This window comes from Schistocerca gregaria, chromosome 1 (genome assembly GCF_023897955.1).
Source record: "Schistocerca gregaria isolate iqSchGreg1 chromosome 1, iqSchGreg1.2, whole genome shotgun sequence".
Classification (NCBI taxonomy): Eukaryota; Metazoa; Arthropoda; class Insecta; order Orthoptera; family Acrididae; genus Schistocerca; species Schistocerca gregaria.
Window position 1 is genome coordinate 649,668,246 of NC_064920.1, and position 18,299 is coordinate 649,686,544.

The window sequence follows — 18,299 nt, forward strand, 5'->3', positions numbered from 1 at the left end:
CGCGTACAGACTGAACTTCGGCTGTCAAATCTGAACCAGAACAAGCCCTGTGCTCCTCATGTATGTTGCATATCTTATGCCTGGAATCTCCATCCGTGGTTGAATCTTCAATGGGCTTTGCTAAAACCATGATCAGGCGACAGCTGTCAAACCATGTGAATGACAGTTACTTTTGTGTGACAACTTCATTAACATATGTTATTTCCACGAAGAAGAAGTCTTCACGACGTTTCCTTACATGCCGATGCCCATGCGACTGCTGTCTCGCCAAGATGGACTTCCTGTTCCTGTCCCACAGGAATATGATAGTGATTAGGGAGGTAGTGAAAGTAATGCTGCATCATCACCTTCAAAACCCAGTTCAGCAAATAATCCTGTTTTTATGTGTAACGATGAGTGATAGAGGTTCACAAAATAACGCAGTGTGAACTTAAGGACCTGGTCAGGGACAGAAATTGCTGAAAAGTAGATCTGAACTGCTGGCGTCAAGACTGCAACAGTAAAGACGGTAAATGCGACTGCGTTCCGTGACTGCCAAAGACTATTCTCCCATCTAGTTAAGTACAGAGACTAATTTTCTCGCAACACAACAAATAAATTTCCAAACAATTTACCATACAAATTAACAGTCGGCATAATTGTTTACGAATGCGTTAAGGCATTGATGCTAGTTTATCTTGATACAACTGTCCTGTGTTCCTTTCATATGCATTTCCTCTTCCCTGATTGATCGGAGTTGAAAACAAATTCCTTAAAAAACTGTGGGATAAGTTTGTTTATCTCATCTACAGATTATCTGGCAGGTTACGCAGTTTGATATGTATCGCCAAGATGACGCTTTGTTTGAAATTCTGCTACCTTAAGTCTTCCAATAATGTAGCACTGTTTGAAATTATGGAACCATCCACTGCTTCCGTTGAAGTCACTGTGTGTTATGTCGCGTGCAGCTTATATAAAATAGCGTAGTAAGTCATTATCATGCACATCCTATAAATTGTATCGTGCATCCTCAAAAGGCGCAAGCGCCAGTTATAATAACAAGTGCGCCTTTTCGTCTCTAGGACGTCCGCAGTTTTTCTTATGTACTACACGGTCATGTTTCTGTGGACTTATTCGAAATCTATTCATAATTGTTTTTTACTATGCAGCGGGTGACCTGCCATGTAAGTTTAGTATCCGCTCCATGCACAACGATTATCCGTTACTACATTTCACAGGAGATGGGATTTGTGCCTCCCTGTCTGACAAGGATGATGAACTACATGGCTCGACAAAAGTTCCAGTATCACTTATTAAGCTTGTATCGTCATCACTGTGATCCTTATGTACACCGTGCACACATTCCACTGACTCATCTGCCACTTCTTTCTAATTCCGTGAAATTCTGCTTGTTCCTTTCTGAGGAAATTTCAACTTGAGCAACAATAGTGGCAGATAGAATGCAATGTTTTTTTCTTTATTGTTGCCATGCTCTGCTTTGTATCAACATGACTAGCGCAGTATCGCTTTTGTGAGTTACTCGTCTAGTAAGCAGTTGAGCTGCACTCCGTAGCCTCGTGCTACCCTGACAATTGGGTACCTCGAGTCACGCCCTCTGCTGCCGTCAGCAGCCGGTATTGTGGTTGCTTGGTAGACAACATGTGGGGCTTCGAATGCCATAAATATCATTGTCCTTTCGGGATCGCACTCAAGGGGTTCTTTGTAAGGAAATTAAAATACGTTCGTAAATATGAAAGGTCTGCTATCACAAATCGAACCAACTTAGTATTCTGTTATAAAGTAAAAAATCGCTTTTCTCATATTCTTATTTCTCTGTCTCTATAAAATCGTATACACAGCTATGTTTTCTGTCGCTAAAAGAGTTTAATTTGTTGCTAATTCATTGCCAGAGGATATCAGACGCAACATCACTTTCGTAATTTCTTGAAATCTTCTGTCGCAACCGAACAGCATATAGTTAACATCCTCCTCACTTTCACGTTCACATGAAAAAGAAGTGATCATGTTGAGGAGGTACAAACTTAGCCGCAATTTCTCGAAATTGTGTCTCTGTCACTGTCAAGTTTCCCTTGTATATGATTTATCTTTAATGCAATTTATTATAACATTTTTAGTCAAGTAATTATATTTATTTATTTACTATCCCTTATAGCTAATTACCTGAAATTCCACGATAAATCTTGTTTTACACCTCCAATTACATCTTAACTTTCACTGTAGATAAACATAAACCACTTTATAATTAAAAATGCAGCAAAAATTATTATTAATGTTTCTATCTCTATTACTGCTACCAGTGCTATGAATATTAATATTGCCACATCTGTCTGCATTATACACTCCTGGAAATTGAAACAAGAACACCGTGAATTCATTGTCCCAGGAAGGGGAAACTTTATTGACACATTCCTGGGGTCAGATACATCACATGATCACACTGACAGAACCACAGGCACATAGACACAGGCAACAGAGCATGCACAATTTCGGCACTAGTACAGTGTATATCCACCTTTCGCAGCAATGCAGGCTGCTATTCTCCCATGGAGACGATCGTAGAGATGCTGGATGTAGTCCTGTGGAACGGCTTGCCATGCCATTTCCACCTGGCGCCTCAGTTGGACCAGCGTTCGTGCTGGACGTGCAGACCGCGTGAGACGACGCTTCATCCAGTCCCAAACATGCTCAATGGGAGACAGATCCGGAGATCTTGCTGGCCAGGGTAGTTGACTTACACTTTCTAGAGCACGTTGGGTGGCACGGGATACATGCGGACGTGCATTGTCCTGTAGGAACAGCAAGTTCCCTTGCCGGTCTAGGAATGGTAGAATGATGGGTTCGATGACGGTTTGGATGTACCGTGCACTATTCAGTGTCCCCTCGACGATCACCAGAGGTGTACGGCCAGTGTAGGAGATCGCTCCCCACACCATGATGCCGGGTGTTGGCCCTGTGTGCCTCGGTCGTATGCACTCCTGATTGTGGCGCTCACCTGCACGGCGCCAAACACGCATACGACCATCATTGGCACCAAGGCAGAAGCGACTCTCATCGCTGAAGACGACACGTCTCCATTCGTCCCTCCATTCACGCCTGTCGCGGCACCACTGGAGGCTGGCTGCACGATGTTGGGGCGTGAGCGGAAGACGGCCTAACGGTGTGCAGGACCGTAGCCCAGCTTCATGGAGACGGTTGCGAATGGTCCTCGCCGATACCCCAGGAGCAACAGTGTCCCTAATTTGCTGGGAAGTGGCGGTGCGGTCCCCTACGGCACTGCGTAGGATCCTACGGTCTTGGCGTGCTTCCGTACGTCGCTGCGGTCCGGTCCCAGGTCGACGGGCACGTGCACCTTCCGCCGACCACTGGCGACAACATCGATGTACTGTGCAGACCTCACGCCCAACCTGTTGAGCAATTCGGCGGTATGTCCACCCGGCCTCCCGCATGCCCACTATTCACCCTCGCTCAAAGTCCGTCAACTGCACGTACGGTTCACGTCCACTCTGTCGCGGCATGCTACCAGTGTTAAAGACTGCGATGGAGCTCCTTATGCCACGGCAAACTGGCTGACACTGACGGCGGCGGTTCACAAATGCTGCGCAGCTAGCGCCATTCGACGGCCAACACCGCGGTTCCTGGTGTGTCCGTTGTGCCGTGCGTGTGATCATTGCTTGTACAGCCCTCTCGCAGTGGCCGGAGCAAGTATGGTGGGTCTGACACACCGGTGTCAATGTGTTCTTTTTTCCATTTCCAGGAGTGTAATTTTTTATGTATAACGACAGGAAATTTGTTTATGTGACAGAGATTGTTCATAATGTCAATCAGTGGCACCCCAGTTTGTAGGTTCGTTGTCGGCTCCATCTGCATTGCAGAGGACGTTTCGAGTGACTTCTACTTGTTCTCTCATTTCAGTTTAGAGGGTAGCATTTGTTCATAAATTTCCTTCTCTGCTTCCTTCTCTCTTTCCTTGGACCTAGGGCGTGTTGCAATGTTAAAGGTCGACTATTACCTCAAGACGATCACATCAACACGGTCTTCCTGATTTCTTAGGTCAACAGACCAGCACTTTAGCAGCGTTATTCTTCCATTAGCTCTGGAAAAAGGTGTTGGTTCAGATGATTATGTTGCTCCCATGCCGTTGAGGCATCAATCTTGTCGACGATCGGCCAAGCTGACTCATGGTGAAGGATCTCGCTGACAACTAATATTCCGTGCTGAATCAGTTGTAGCCTCTCAGTGTAGCCACGTCCTTAGACAGATCGCCGGCCGCGGTGGTCTCGCGGTTCTAGGCGCGCAGTCCGGAACCGTGCGACTGCTACGGTCGCAGGTTCGAATCCTGTCTCGGGCATGGATGTGTGTGATGTCCTTAGGTTAGTTAGATTTAAGTAGTTCTAAGTTCTAGGGGACTAATGACCACAGCAGTTGAGTCCCATAGTGCTCAGAGCCATTTGAATCATTTTTGAACCTTAGACAGATGGTATTTTAGCGTAATGTACTCTGGACTGTATTTTCCCTCAAAGTCTCATTACTTTTATTCGCTTCTGATTTATTGTAAGTACGTGACATGTTGTTTTCAGCCCATCAGAAAATAAGTCAACCCTCTGGAGCGTTCCCGGCGTCGTCATATGGGGCTTCATTTGAAAAGTTTCGCATTCCTACACAAACCATCTCAGAATAAGTGGATGCGGCTTTGACAACCTGCGCCCCCTTCTCCCCTACCCGAATGTATCCATTGACTTAAAGTCTACACCAGCATACTAATGAAGCACAGAATTCTTTCTCTCCATGTTATAGGACCGTAGAATAAATATTATCTCATTTTCATTTAAATCGGACCCAACAACTAATAATAGTAGAGTGACATACCTACGTTGTGTGGCTGACATATCCTTATTCAAAGGGCTTTAACAGGAAGTACTGTGGTAACATTAGACATTCTAGGAACTTCTAGTGCACGTAGAAGGATGCAGCGCACACCTTGTGACTATTTACAGAGTTGGGTAAAAATACTGAATGAGCCAACAAACTTTGGAAACATGAAGACTGTCATATGGTGGATTGCAGTAGCCTAACAACCGCTTCCCGGATAGGGAGTACGCTGAACGAGTCACGAGCGTTCAAAGACAACGTGTGCCACTGGGCTCCAAGCAGGTGCAATGAATTTCAGTGAAGACATCAATAGACGACACATCACAGGTCTTTCAGAGAAGACTACACCCTGCGAGCCACCCTGAGTGCTCTGGGATTAGCGATTTCGTCTTCCGCTGAACTTGAATACGACGCAACTTCATGGCAACTCTTACCCCTCAGCTATGGAAGCAGATTGTCAGCGTAAGCTGCTGTAGGAAAACATGCATTTATATTTTATACACATTTGTCTCAGACATAAATTTTCGAATTACTGGGAAACGGTTTTAAAGTTTCTGTCTGTCTCGCTCCTAATATGCAGGTTAATTCAGCTGCCCCTGCCGACCCCTCTTTATGCAGCCTGCAATGCCTAAACACGTGCGCCACGCTACATTTATGGGAACATGCTGATATGACGAATACAGTACACACTCCATCAATTCAGTCTTTAATGAGTTATTTATTTCACTGTTACCTCCTTTTGAACATTAATTTCACTCTTTGATACATCCAGTCACTCGGGGCGCCTTATTAACACAGCTCCATGTTAGGTAGGAATCGGTAATTGATTTAAAGGACTGACATTTTGGGAATGGATTATACCACCTGTCAGGTGTGTTCAGAATCGTTTATAGGATGAGCTTACGGAACATTAGTAGCATACAGTAAGCTAGCATGGAATATCGAGCTTATGACAGCTTCGCATGTTTGTTTGGGCCGGCCGCTGTGACCGAGCGGATCTAGGCGCTTCAGCCCAGAACAGCGCTGCTGCTACGGTCGCAGGTTCGAATCCTGCCTTGGGCATGGCTGTGTGTGATGTCCTTACGTTAGTTAGGTTTAAGTAGTTCTAAGTCTAGGGGACTGATGACCTCAAATGTCCCATAGTGCTTAGAGCCATCTGAACCTTTTTTTTCATTGTTGTGCTGCATCAGATAATTTCAGCAGGGGCAACAGAATCGCTCCATAACTATTTCAACAAGCTGTGCCTAGTGACTAGGTGTAACAAAGAGCAAAATTAATGATTGTAATGATGTAACACTGAAATAAATAATATATTAAATACTGAACTGGCGAGCTGTGTAAACTAATTATTCATAATAAAGGTTTGTTCCCAGCAGCACTGTGTGCCACGAGTGGATGGGTGTTGCTGGTCGCATAAAACGAGATCGGTAGTGGTAGCTGAATCACCGTCTACACCCTGTAACTGGAAGCTATATTTTGATACAGCAGCTAGCATATGGTTTTAATTTTTAATTTCAGATGAATACATTACCAATACCATAATACTAAAAGTCGACATTGGGGTGTCATCAATGATGGTGTACAAGCTTAGATTGGGGAAGAATGAGGGGAAGAAATCATCCATACCCTTTAAAAAGAATCATACAATTATCTGTCTAAACCGAAATCAAGCTAAGTTTATATCTAGAGAGATGAACTGCTGAACAAGTACAGTCTCTCAAATTGCGCCACATCATTCGTCGTATCTGATTAACTGTTGTAAACAATGACTTCCACGCACACTGTTTGTTGAAACCATGACAAAGAAGTGTTTGCCCCTAATCTCACTATTTTCAGTATTTGAAATTAATGTAGGATAATGCCCATTCTGTGACTGAAATAGGTTGCCTTTTGAAACGTTCTTGATCTTTTGCAGGGACAGAATATGAGAAAAATATAATAAATCTGATCATGAATTCTGCCGACAGAATGTCATTTTATGACTTTAACGAGGGACCATTGATAACGAGAAGCTGGATTGAACAACTTACCTATTACAAAGTAGCGTACGCAGTTCCTGTCTTACCTGTCGGCAACGACGTCAGGCTGTTACTGGACAGATCAAGGAGGCCGAGTTGCGGGTTGTTGTCAAAGGTGTCGCCAGCGATGTCCTCTATGAGGTTGTGGTCGAGGCGCACGGTGCGCAGCTGGGGCGTGGCCTCCAGCAGGCGTTTCGGCAGCCGCCTCAGACGGTTGTGGGAGAGCCACAACGCACGCAGACTCCCGCAATTCGCCAACAAGTCCTCGGGAAGGTCCGTCAGGTTATTGGCCTACAAAATAAAATTGCAGCTGGAAAAACATGGAGTACACTTTTCGATAAGCAAACGACTGACATTTATAGAGACAAAATGGCAGGAAATAATAATTATAACAATAGAGGTATAAGACTGACTAATATATTCACATAAAAATTGAATGATAATAAATTATGCTAAAGTTAAACAATACTTGAAATGATTTTTGAATAATCTTCTGCGTGTTCTTATTGTTTCTGTTGTTGCTGTCGTCTACTCCAGAGACTGGTTTGAAGTAGCTCTCTATGTTGCTCTATACTGTGCAAGCCTCTTTCACTCTAAGAAACTACTGCAACCCACAGCCTTCTGCTCTATCAGGCGGTTCGTTCTTTGAATCAAGTTGTCCCTCAGTATTCTTTTCTCCCCAATTCAGTTCACTACCTCCTCATAAGTTACACTATCTACCGATCTAATCTTCAGTACTCTTCTGTAGCACCGCATTTCAAAAGCCTCTCTTCTCTTCTTCTTTAAACCGCTTGTCGTTCATGTTTCACTTCAATACATGCCTACACTCCATACGAATACTTTAAGAAGAGACTTACTAATACTTAAATCTATACTCGATCATAACAAATATCTCTTCTTCAGAAACGCTTGCGAGTCTACATTTTATATGCTCTTTACTTTGACCATTATCTGTTACATTGCTGTCCAAACAGAAACACTCTACTACTTTTAACGTCTCGTTTCCTTATCATATCCTCTCAGCGTCACCTAATTTAAATCGACTGCACTTCATTACAGTTGTTATGCTTTTGTTGACGTTCGTCTTATACTCAGGTGACGAAAGTCGTCGGGTACCTCCCAGTGTAGTGTTGGCCGTCCTTTTCCTCGGCGTATTCCAGCAACTCAACGTAGCCTGCAGAAATACTGGGCCATGCTGCTTCCGTAGCTGTCCGTATCTGAGGAATTATTGCCGGTGTAGGGTTTTGTGCAAGAACCGATTTGTCGACTATATCCCTCAAATCTTTGATAGGATTCATGTCGGGCGACATGGGTGCCCAAACCATTCGCTCGAACCGTCTGGAATGTTCTTTAAACCAATCGGGAACAACTGTGGACGAGTGACATGGCACACCGTTGTTTGGGAACATGAAGTCCAATAATACCTGCAAATGATCTCCAAGTAGGCGAACATAACTTTTTCCAGTCAATTATCGTCTAGATTGTACCAGAGCACCCAGTGCATTCTTTGTAAACACAGCCCACACCATTATGGAGCCACCGCCAGCTTGCAATGTGGCTTGTTGACCAACGCTTAGTACGTGGGGTCTGCGCCACGCTAGAACCCTAGCATAAGCTCTTACCAACTGAAATCGGGACTTGTACGATTTGGATACAATTTCCCAGTCGTCTAGGGCCCAACTGATGCGGTCACGAGCCCAGGAGAGACGTCTTGTTATTAGCAAAGGCACTCTTGTCGGTCTACTGCTATAGCCCACTAACGGCAAATTTCAGCGCACTGTTTAAATGTGTTCATAAGTGCGTCAGTTCCTAAGGAACCAAACTGCTGAGGTCATCGGTTCCTAGATTTACACACCACTTAAACTAAATTAAACTAACTTACCCTAATGACAACACACACACCCTTGCCCGAGGAAGGAATCGAACCTCCGGCGGGAGAGGCCGCGCCGTTCGTGACACCGTACCTCTAACCGCGGGCCATTCCACGGGACATCAGCGTGCTGTCCTAACGAATATGTTCGTCGTACGTCATACATTGATTTCTGCGGTTATTTAACGCAGTTTTGCTTGTCTGTTAGCACGGACAACTTTACGCAAACGCTGCTGTTCTCGGTCGTGAGGTGAAGGCCGTTAGCCACGTTGTCCGTGGAAAGAGGTAATGCCTGAAATGTGATATTGTCGGCATTCCATTGACACTGTGATTCTGAGAATACTGAATCCCCTAACGGTTTTTCGAAATGGAATGGCCCATACGTCTAACGCCAACTACTAATCCGCTTTCAAAGTCTGTTAATTCCCGTCGTGCGGCCGCAGTCACGTCGGGAAGCTTTTCATATGCGTCACCTGAGTACAAATGACATCTCCACCAATGCACTGCTCTTCTATACCTTGTGTACGCTACACTACCGCCATCAGCATATGTGCATATGTCAATATCACGATTTTCTCCCCTTCAGTGGATATACTCCTTTCAAGACTGTCAATTCCGTTCTATTGCTTTTCTATGTCCTTTTGTCGTCTCTGACAGAATTATAATGTCATCGACAAACCCAGAAGTTCTTCTTGCTTTAACTCCTAATCCAAATTTTTCCTCGATTTTCTTTACTGCTTGCTCAATGTGGATAGTAAATAACGTGTGCGACAAATTACAACTTTGTCTCACTCCCTTCGTAACCATTGGCTTCCCTTGCATGTTCCTAGCCTCTTACGACTGGTTTCTGTAGAAGTTGGAATTAGCATTTCGGTCTCGGTAGTTTACCCCCTGATGCTTACAGAATTTCAAAGCTTTCTCTAAGTCTTGAAATGCTGTAAGAGTAGGTTTGCCTTTCCCTAACTTGTCGTCTAACAGAAATCATGTAGTCTGTGTTGCCTAACATCTTCTTACATTTCTCTAGAATCGAAACTGATCTTCCAAGAGGTCGGCTTCTACCAGTTTTTTCCATTCTTCCATGAAAAATTCGTGTCATCACTTTGCAACAAGGACATATTAAAGTGATAGTGCGGAATATTCACAACTGCCGCACCTTCTGTCTTTCGGATTGGAATTACTACTTCAGTAGTCCTGTCAGACCATCTCATTTTCTTCTATATCCCCTTCCCTTAGAGTAATATTGCCTTCACGTATGTTTCCCTTGTATAGGTCCTCTATATTTTCCTTCCATCTCTCAGCTTTCCCTTTTTTGCTTAGGACTAGTTTATGATCTGAGCTCTTGACGTTCATACAGCTGCTTCTCTATTCTCCAAAAGCCTCTTTAATTCTCCCGTAGACGGTATCTGCCTTTCCCACGGTGAAATACGCTTCTAAATACTTACATTTATCCTCTACCCATTCCTGGTTAGTCAATCTGTACTTTCTGTCAATCTCGGTTTTTAGACATTTGCATTCTCTATCGATTTTTTGATTTGCTGCATTTTTATATTTTGTCCTTTCATCAACTCATCACCATCATTATTAGACAATTCCATCACTTAGGATGCAGCCTCTATGAGTCGGTGTGCAACGTAGGATCCCTGCAGATTCTTCCATTTCTTACGATGTTGAGCTTCCCGTTGCCAGCTTAGTCCGGCTGTCTTCTTTGACTGTGTCCCATCTTCCTGATGGTTTTCCCATTGGTCTTTTTTGGTAAATTGAGCTCCAATCTGGTACTTATTTTGACCACCTACCATCTATCTTTCTCGCGACATTTTAATATTTTTTTGTGGAATCTAAAATTTAAAAATCTCTCTCACACCGGCCTGATCAGGATAGTAAAAACATCCTTATGTTAAGGGAATTTTCATTCACAAAGCAGGCTTATCACATTCACACAGTTCAATACTGTTCTATCCTGATTAAATTGAGCTTAACTTAAATTCCATAAGGCAGTGAAGCAATTTCGAAGTCTCGGTGCGACGAAAATTGTCAGTCGATCTGCTGGAAACATTTGTAACAATTATTAACTTTCGGTGATCACATGGGGAAGACCGTAGACCTGCTGGTAACACAGCGTTAGCCTATTTAATTGAAGTAACTGGATATCTTGAGCATACAAAACGGCAGGTTCGTCCAGTGTAAATCAGACGTTCCCCACTGATCCCGTGCAACACAGCGTAGTAAGCAGACACTGTCAATAATAATCAGTTAAATAATACGCGAACACACTTACTTTAGTTTAGTTCATGTATTAAATTCCTTCTCATACAGAATCTCATCAAGATGGCGACTAGCTCAACAATACATACATATACATCCTCCTTCTTTCACGACTAATCGGCAAGAATTCCTTCATTCTTTTCATAAGAGAAAACACAGATGGCAGAGAAGCTACTCCATGGAGTAAATTGACGCTCCAAGGAATAATTGGGATTGAAACTACTTTGCATTGATAATCGGTAAGATAAGAAGGGATATTTCGAGATATGTACTGAGTTATATAATTTATAAAATTTCTGAAAATATTGCGGAGAGACCGCTGCGAGAGACATTACAACATGATCAGCCCACTACCATTTAACGGTATTCACTTGTTCCAGCCACCGACCTCTGTTATCTGTCTGATATCAACAGCTTTCTCTCTGTCTTTCTTCGTGTAGATCAACATTGATCTTCCTTTTCCGCTTCCTGTTACTATTAGTTTACTGACAATGAACTCATTTAATGTTCGCGTTTCACAGCCAGAAGTTGTTACTGGCAGTGTACGTTGGTCAAAGGTTGTTTTCATCAGCTCGACCGACATCTTTGACTTCAAAACACATGAGTATCTTCCATAAGCTAGCCAACCTAAATTAATTTGTTGAAATATTTCTGGTTTTAGGTCAGCTTTCATATTTAGCAGTTGACTCAGGTAGACATATTCTGTAACACTTAAAACAGTTGTATTTCCCTTCTGTGTCCACTCACTCATCATGATCTTGGTTTTATAATAGTTCATTTTTAGGCCAACTTCAGAGCAGACTGATGTAAGTTCACTAACTTGTATTTGAAGTTCCTGTGTAGTATTTGCGAATACTATAGTATCATCAGCGAACCTCTGGTTGTTTAATATACACTCCTGGAAATGGAAAAAAGAACACATTGACACCGGTGTGTCAGACCCACCATACTTGCTCCGGACACTGCGAGGGGGCTGTACAAGCAATGATCACACGCACGGCACAGCGGACACACCAGGAACCGCGGTGTTGGCCGTCGAATGGCGCTAGCTGCGCAGCATTTGTGCACCGCCGCCGTCAGTGTCAGCCAGTTTGCCGTGGCATACGGAGCTCCATCGCAGTCTTTAACACCGGTAGCATGCCGCGACAGCGTGGACGTGAACCGTATGTGCAGTTGACGGACTTTGAGCGAGGGCGTATAGAGGGTATGCAGGAGGCCGGGTGGACGTACCGCCGAATTGTTCAACACGTGGGGCGTGAGTTCTCCACAGTACATCGATGTAGTCGCCAGTGGTCGGCGGAAGGTGCACGTGCCCGTCGACCTGGGACCGGACCGCAGCGACGCACGGATGCACGCCAACACCGTAGGATCCTACGCAGTGCCGTAGGGGACCGCACCACCACTAGGGACACTGTTGCTCCTGGGGTATCGGCGAGGATCATTCGCAACCGTCTCCATGAATCTGGGCTACGGTCCCGCACACCGTTAGGCCGTCTTCCGCTCACGCCCCAACATCGTGCAGCCCGCCTCCACTGGTGTCGCGACAGGCGTGAATGAAGGTACGAATGGAGACGTGTCGTCTTCAGCGATGAGAGTCGCTTCTGCCTTGGTGCCAATGATGGTCGTATGCGTGTTTGGCGCCGTGCAGGTGAGCGCCACAATCAGGACTGCATACGACCGAGGCACACAGGGCCAACACCCGGCATCATGGTGTGGGGAGCGATCTCCTACACTGGCCGTACACCTCTGGTGATCGTCGAGGGGACACTGAATAGTGCACGGTACATCCCATCATTCTACCATTCCTAGACCGGCAAGGGAACTTGCTGTTCCTACAGGACAATGCACGTCCGCATGTATCCCGTGCCACCCAACGTGCTCTAGAAGGTGTAAGTCAACTACCCTGGCCAGCAAGATCTCCGGATCTGTCCCCCATTGAGCATGTTTGGGACTGGATGAAGCGTCGTCTCACGCGGTCTGCACGTCCAGCACGAACGCTGGTCCAACTGAGGCGCCAGGTGGAAATGGCATGGCAAGCCGTTCCACAGGACTACATCCAGCATCTCTACGATCGTCTCCATGGGAGAATGGCAGCCTGCATTGCTGCGAAAGGTGGATATACACTGTACTAGTGCCGACACTGTGCATGCTCTGTTGCCTGTGTCTATGTGCCTGTGGTTCTGTCAGTGTGATCATGTGATGTATCTGACCCCAGGAATGTGTCAATAAAGTTTCCCCTTCCTGGGACAAAGAATTCACGGTGTTCTTATTTCAATTTCCAGGTGTGTATTTCCCAGAATTAGGATTCCCTTTGTTTTCCTATCTAATTCAGATATTGGTTTTTCGAAGACTGATGAGAACGGTTTTGAAGATATACAGTGGCCTTGTTTTACGCGCTTTCTGATGGGAAGTTTATTGGTTTCTTCAACTACACCTACAAACGCTGTGGAGGTTTTGTACATGCATTATAAAACTTTAATATAGTCCCGTTCTGTTCCTTACTCTGTTAGGGCCACAAACACAGCGGGGCGGCTGATCGAATCGAATGTCGTTTAGAAATCTATGAAGGAATGGCAAAGATGTAGATGGTATTCATTTGATCTACTAATTGTTTCGCATAGAATGAGGATATGATCAGTTGTACTAAACCCTGCGCGGAACCCAAGTTGCTCAATGGGTTGACCCAGGTTAAGTATAGCCCTCAATCTCGTAGTCACAATTCTACAATAAACTTTGTACAGGATGGACAGGAGGCTGACAGGGTGATATAACTTTATATCTTTTGTACTCGCTTTCTCGTGTACTGTCATTATTTTAATTTTATCCCAATTTATTGGAAATATTCCACTGTGAAAATACACTCCTGGAAATTGATTAAGAACACCATGAATTCATTGTCCCAGGAAGGGGAAACTTTATTGACACATTCCTGGGGTCAGATACATCACATGATCACACTGACAGAACCACAGGCACATAGACACAGGCAACAGAGCATGCACAGTGTCGGCACTAGTACAGTGTATATCCACCTTTCGCAGCAATGCAGGCTGCCATTCTCCCATGGAGACGATCGTAGAGATGCTGGATGTAGTCCTGTGGAACGGCTTGCCATGCCATTTCCACCTGGCGCCTCAGTTGGACCAGCGTTCGTGCTGGAAGTGCAGATCGCGTGAGACGACGCTTCATCCAGTCCCAAACATGCTCAATGGGGGACAGATCCGGAGATCTTGCTGGCCAGGGTAGTTGACTTACACCTTCTAGAGCACGTTGGGTGGCACGGGATACATGCGGACGTGCATTGTCCTGTTGGAACCGCAAGTTCCCTTGCCAGTCTAGGAATGGTAGAACGATGGGTTCGATGACGGTTTGGATGTACCGTGCTCTATTCAGTGTCCTCTCGACGATCACCAGAGGTGTACGGCCAGTGTAGGAGATCGCTCCCCACACCATGATGCCGGGTGTTGGCCCTGTGTCCCTCGGTCGTATGCACTCCTGATTGTGGCGCTCACCTGCACGGCGCCAAACACGCATACGACCATCATTGGACCAAGGCAGAAGCGACTCTCATCGCTGAAGACGACACGTCTCCATTCGTCCCCAATCACGCCTGTCGCGACACCACTGGAGGCGGGCTGCACGATGTTGGGGCGTGAGCGGAAGACGGCCTAACGGTATGCGGGACCGTAGCCCAGCTTAATGGAGACGGTTGCGAATGGTCCTCGCCGATACCCCAGGACCAACAGTGTCCCTAATTTGCTGGGAAGTGGCGGTGGGGTCCTCTACGGCACTGCGTAGGATCCTACGGTCTTGGCGTGCATCCGTGCGTCGCTGCGGTCCGGTCCCAGGTCGACGGACATGTGCACCTTCCGCCGACCACTGGCGACAACATCGATGTACTGTGGAGACCTCACGCCCCACGTGTTGAGCAATTCGGCGGTACGTCCACCCGGCCTCCCGCATGCCCACTATACGCCCTCGCTCAAAGTCCGTCAACTGCACATACGGTTCACGTCCACGCTGTCGCGGCATGCTACCAGTGTTAAAGACTGCGATGGAGCTCCGTATGCCATGGCAACCTGGCTGACACTGACGGCGGCGGTGCACAAATGCTGCGCAGCTAGCGCCATTCGACGGCCAACACCGCGGTTCCTGGTGTGTCCGCTGTGCCGTGCGTGTGATCATTGCTTGTACAGCCCTCTTGCAATGTCCGGAGCAAGTATGGTGAGTCTGACACACCGGTGTCAATGTGTTCTTTTTTCCATTTCCAGGAGTGTATTTTAGCTAATGCTTTATAGATTCGCCATCCAGTAGCTTTAAAATATCGACTAAGAGGTCATTACTACCTGGAGCGGTTGCGTATTTCATCTTGTCTATAGCGTGTTTGACGTGTGGTGGGAATAATTCTAGTATTTAGAAAACAGAGGCATCCAATTCGTCCAGGATTAACATATCTTCATTGACTGTACTATACAGGTTACTACCACAATTTTTAATAAACTCGAGTATTTGTTTCTTATATGTAATTCGGCCTTGGCCTGTGTCTCGTTGTCAGCTGGTTCATTCCAGTCATAAGCTTCCGCGTGCCTATCTTTAAGCCGAATTTATTTTCAAGACTGACTTTTAGTGTATCATATTCATACTTCTCGACCTCATCTTTTATGCTCTTTCGCTCAGATCTGATATTCTATATTGTTTTTGTCTGTTTCCTCTTCCTTTTTTCTTCCCTTGTCCACCAAACCTATCGTTTTATTTTTCAGCTTCTTTGTATGGTTTTGAGATTTTCACTTTTTCCTCTGTTGTGGTCAGTATCTTCGTTACAGTTTCTGCTTCACATTCTCCTAATTTTCTCTCAGTTTTTTTTTTTTATGTGAGGTCCGCCAGTTATGCAAAACACCGTCCTTCTCAGTACCCAAACATGTTTCGGCACCACTGTGTCATCATCAGTGGGTTTTAGTTTTTATTTATTCTGCAATGTGAACATTTTTTTAAATGATTATAAAATTATGTGCATTTTAGTTCAAAGAAAAGATCGTTTCTTTTGGTAAATACCTTTACATTTGTCGTACATGTATTTTCTGGATCACTTTTGTGTTAATTACTAAAGGCAGCTTGTCATCTGCAACCAAACGATGACAAGCTACCTGTAGTAATTAACACACAAGTAATCCAGAACATTCAGGCACACCAAATGTAAAGGCATTTACAAAAAGAAACGATCTTTTGTTTGATCTAAAACGCACATAATTTTAAAATCATTTAAAAAAATGTTCATATAGCAGAATAAATGAAAACGAAAACCCACTGATGATGATACAGTGGCGCCGAAACACGTTTGGGTACAGATAAAAACGGTGTTTTGCGTAACTGGCGGACCTCATATCCAAAAAAATTTAAACTGCAAACACGGCCAATACAAGGAGCTGCAAATCAAAAATATAGATATTTTTCGCTGTGTTTTCTTGAAATTCCATCTTTCTGTTCTTCGAGATTTTTGAAATTATAAATTTTTCTTATTCCTGTAATGAGTTTCTGTCTTTCATCTTCTGTATTGAGTCCAAAGTTTGCTCTTGCTTTAGTCGACGATCACTGTAGTAAACCAGTTCAGCACAGAGACATTTAACTTTTTGTGCCCTGTTGGAAAGAATGAAGTCTATTTCATTTTCCACTTAAAATTTAGAGGCCCATCAAGTCAATTTTCGACTGGAATGTTTCATGAGGACCTTTTCCATAGTAGATGTTTTCATGCGTTCAGCAAATTTAACTAGTTTTCCACCACTGTCATTTCTGTCAACCATTCCTTGTTTTTCCAGTAACTTAAACACCTTCCTTTTGCGATTGAACTTTGGTATTAAAGCATCAATTATAAATTTATGAAAGCATCTTTCCCTTTTTTACAGGTTTCTTTCAACCAGTCATACAAGGATTCTGTCTCCTTACCCGGGCGACTAGAAGTAGATGCATATGCTTGTTATTTGGGTTGTATACTTTTCTGATGTTTTGAGGACCAAACGTGTAATTCTGCCTGAAGTTCCCTCTAATACTGCTATGTTAACTACTATGATTTTGTTTACAAGAAACCTGACTCCGCTTAGTTTCCCGTTTGGTTTATCACAGCAAATACAAGAGATTTCCCTAATGACATCATGATAGTCTATGCCCCGTTTTGTAGCCCTTCGTGACAAGTCAGTATGGGCTCATACTTCAGTAAGATAACGCCCGCCCGCACACGGTGCGAGTAGGGGGAAAACTTACCAAAATATCGGACAAGTTATGCTACGTATGCTAAGGTGCCTAGGGCAATTTAACTGTTTTTAGTAAATGTTGGCCGGCCGGTGGGGTCGAGCGGTTCTAGGTGCTTCAGTCCGGAACCACGTGGCTGCTACTGACACACGTTCGAATCCTTGATGTGTGTGATGTTCTTAGGTTAGATAGGTTTACGTAGTTCTAAGTCTAGGGGACAGATGACCACAGATGTGAAGTCCCATTGTGCTTAAAGCCATTTGAACCATTTGAACAAGTATTCTGAAATTGTAATCACATATATCGATTTCCGTCCCATTCGGATAATTCCTTCGTGATACGTCGTTTTATTTTTGTCTTAGGGTGCGCTAGGGGAAAACTTACCAAAATATCGGACAAGTTATGCTACGTATGCTAAGGTGCCTACGGCAATTTAACTGTTTTTAGTTAATGTTGGCCGGCCGGTGTGGCCGAGCGGTTGTAGGCGTATCAGTCTGGAACCACGCGACCGCTACGGTCGCAGGTTCGAATCCTGCCTCAGGCATGGATGTGTGTGATGTCCTTAGGTTAGTTAGGTTTAAGTAGATCTAAGTTCTAGGGGACTGATGACCTCAGATGTCGAGTCACATAGTGCTCAGAGATATTGAACCATTTTTAAGAAATCTTGAAAATAGCTCAGGAAGATCTAAGGGCGTGCTTAGCTGCATATGGGCCAATTTCCGGCTGATCACCGAAGCTAAGCACCGCTAGGCGTGGCTAGTACTTGTATGTGAGACCGTCCGAATACGCCACGCACTTTTGACAAATTTTCCTGAGCGTTTATGGCAGAAGGGACAGAAGGCGTCGTGGCGCAAAGTCCGAGCTCACCGGTCTTTGTATTAGTGTCCTTGTTTAAACTCCAGACCTCTGTCGTATGGAGACGTTAAGGTCGGCGGCGCTCTCTGAGCACTTCGACACGAGTAGGCTACGTGCTGGCACTCGGTTTTGCCCTCTCCCTTTCTCATCATCTTGAGCACGAATACGACACTACACTACGA

At 44.8% G+C, this 18,299-nt stretch overlaps 1 protein-coding gene across 1 annotated transcript in view; it reads right to left on the minus strand.

Annotated features, from left to right (window-relative positions):
* LOC126361142 (prolargin-like) overlaps positions 1-18,299 on the minus strand; it is a 102,949-nt gene that overhangs the window by 19,059 nt on the left and 65,591 nt on the right. Inside the window, exon 6 of the mRNA XM_050007768.1 lies at positions 6,935-7,178. Coding sequence (XP_049863725.1) covers positions 6,935-7,178 — 244 coding nt within the window. The remainder of the gene's footprint in view (positions 1-6,934; positions 7,179-18,299) is intronic.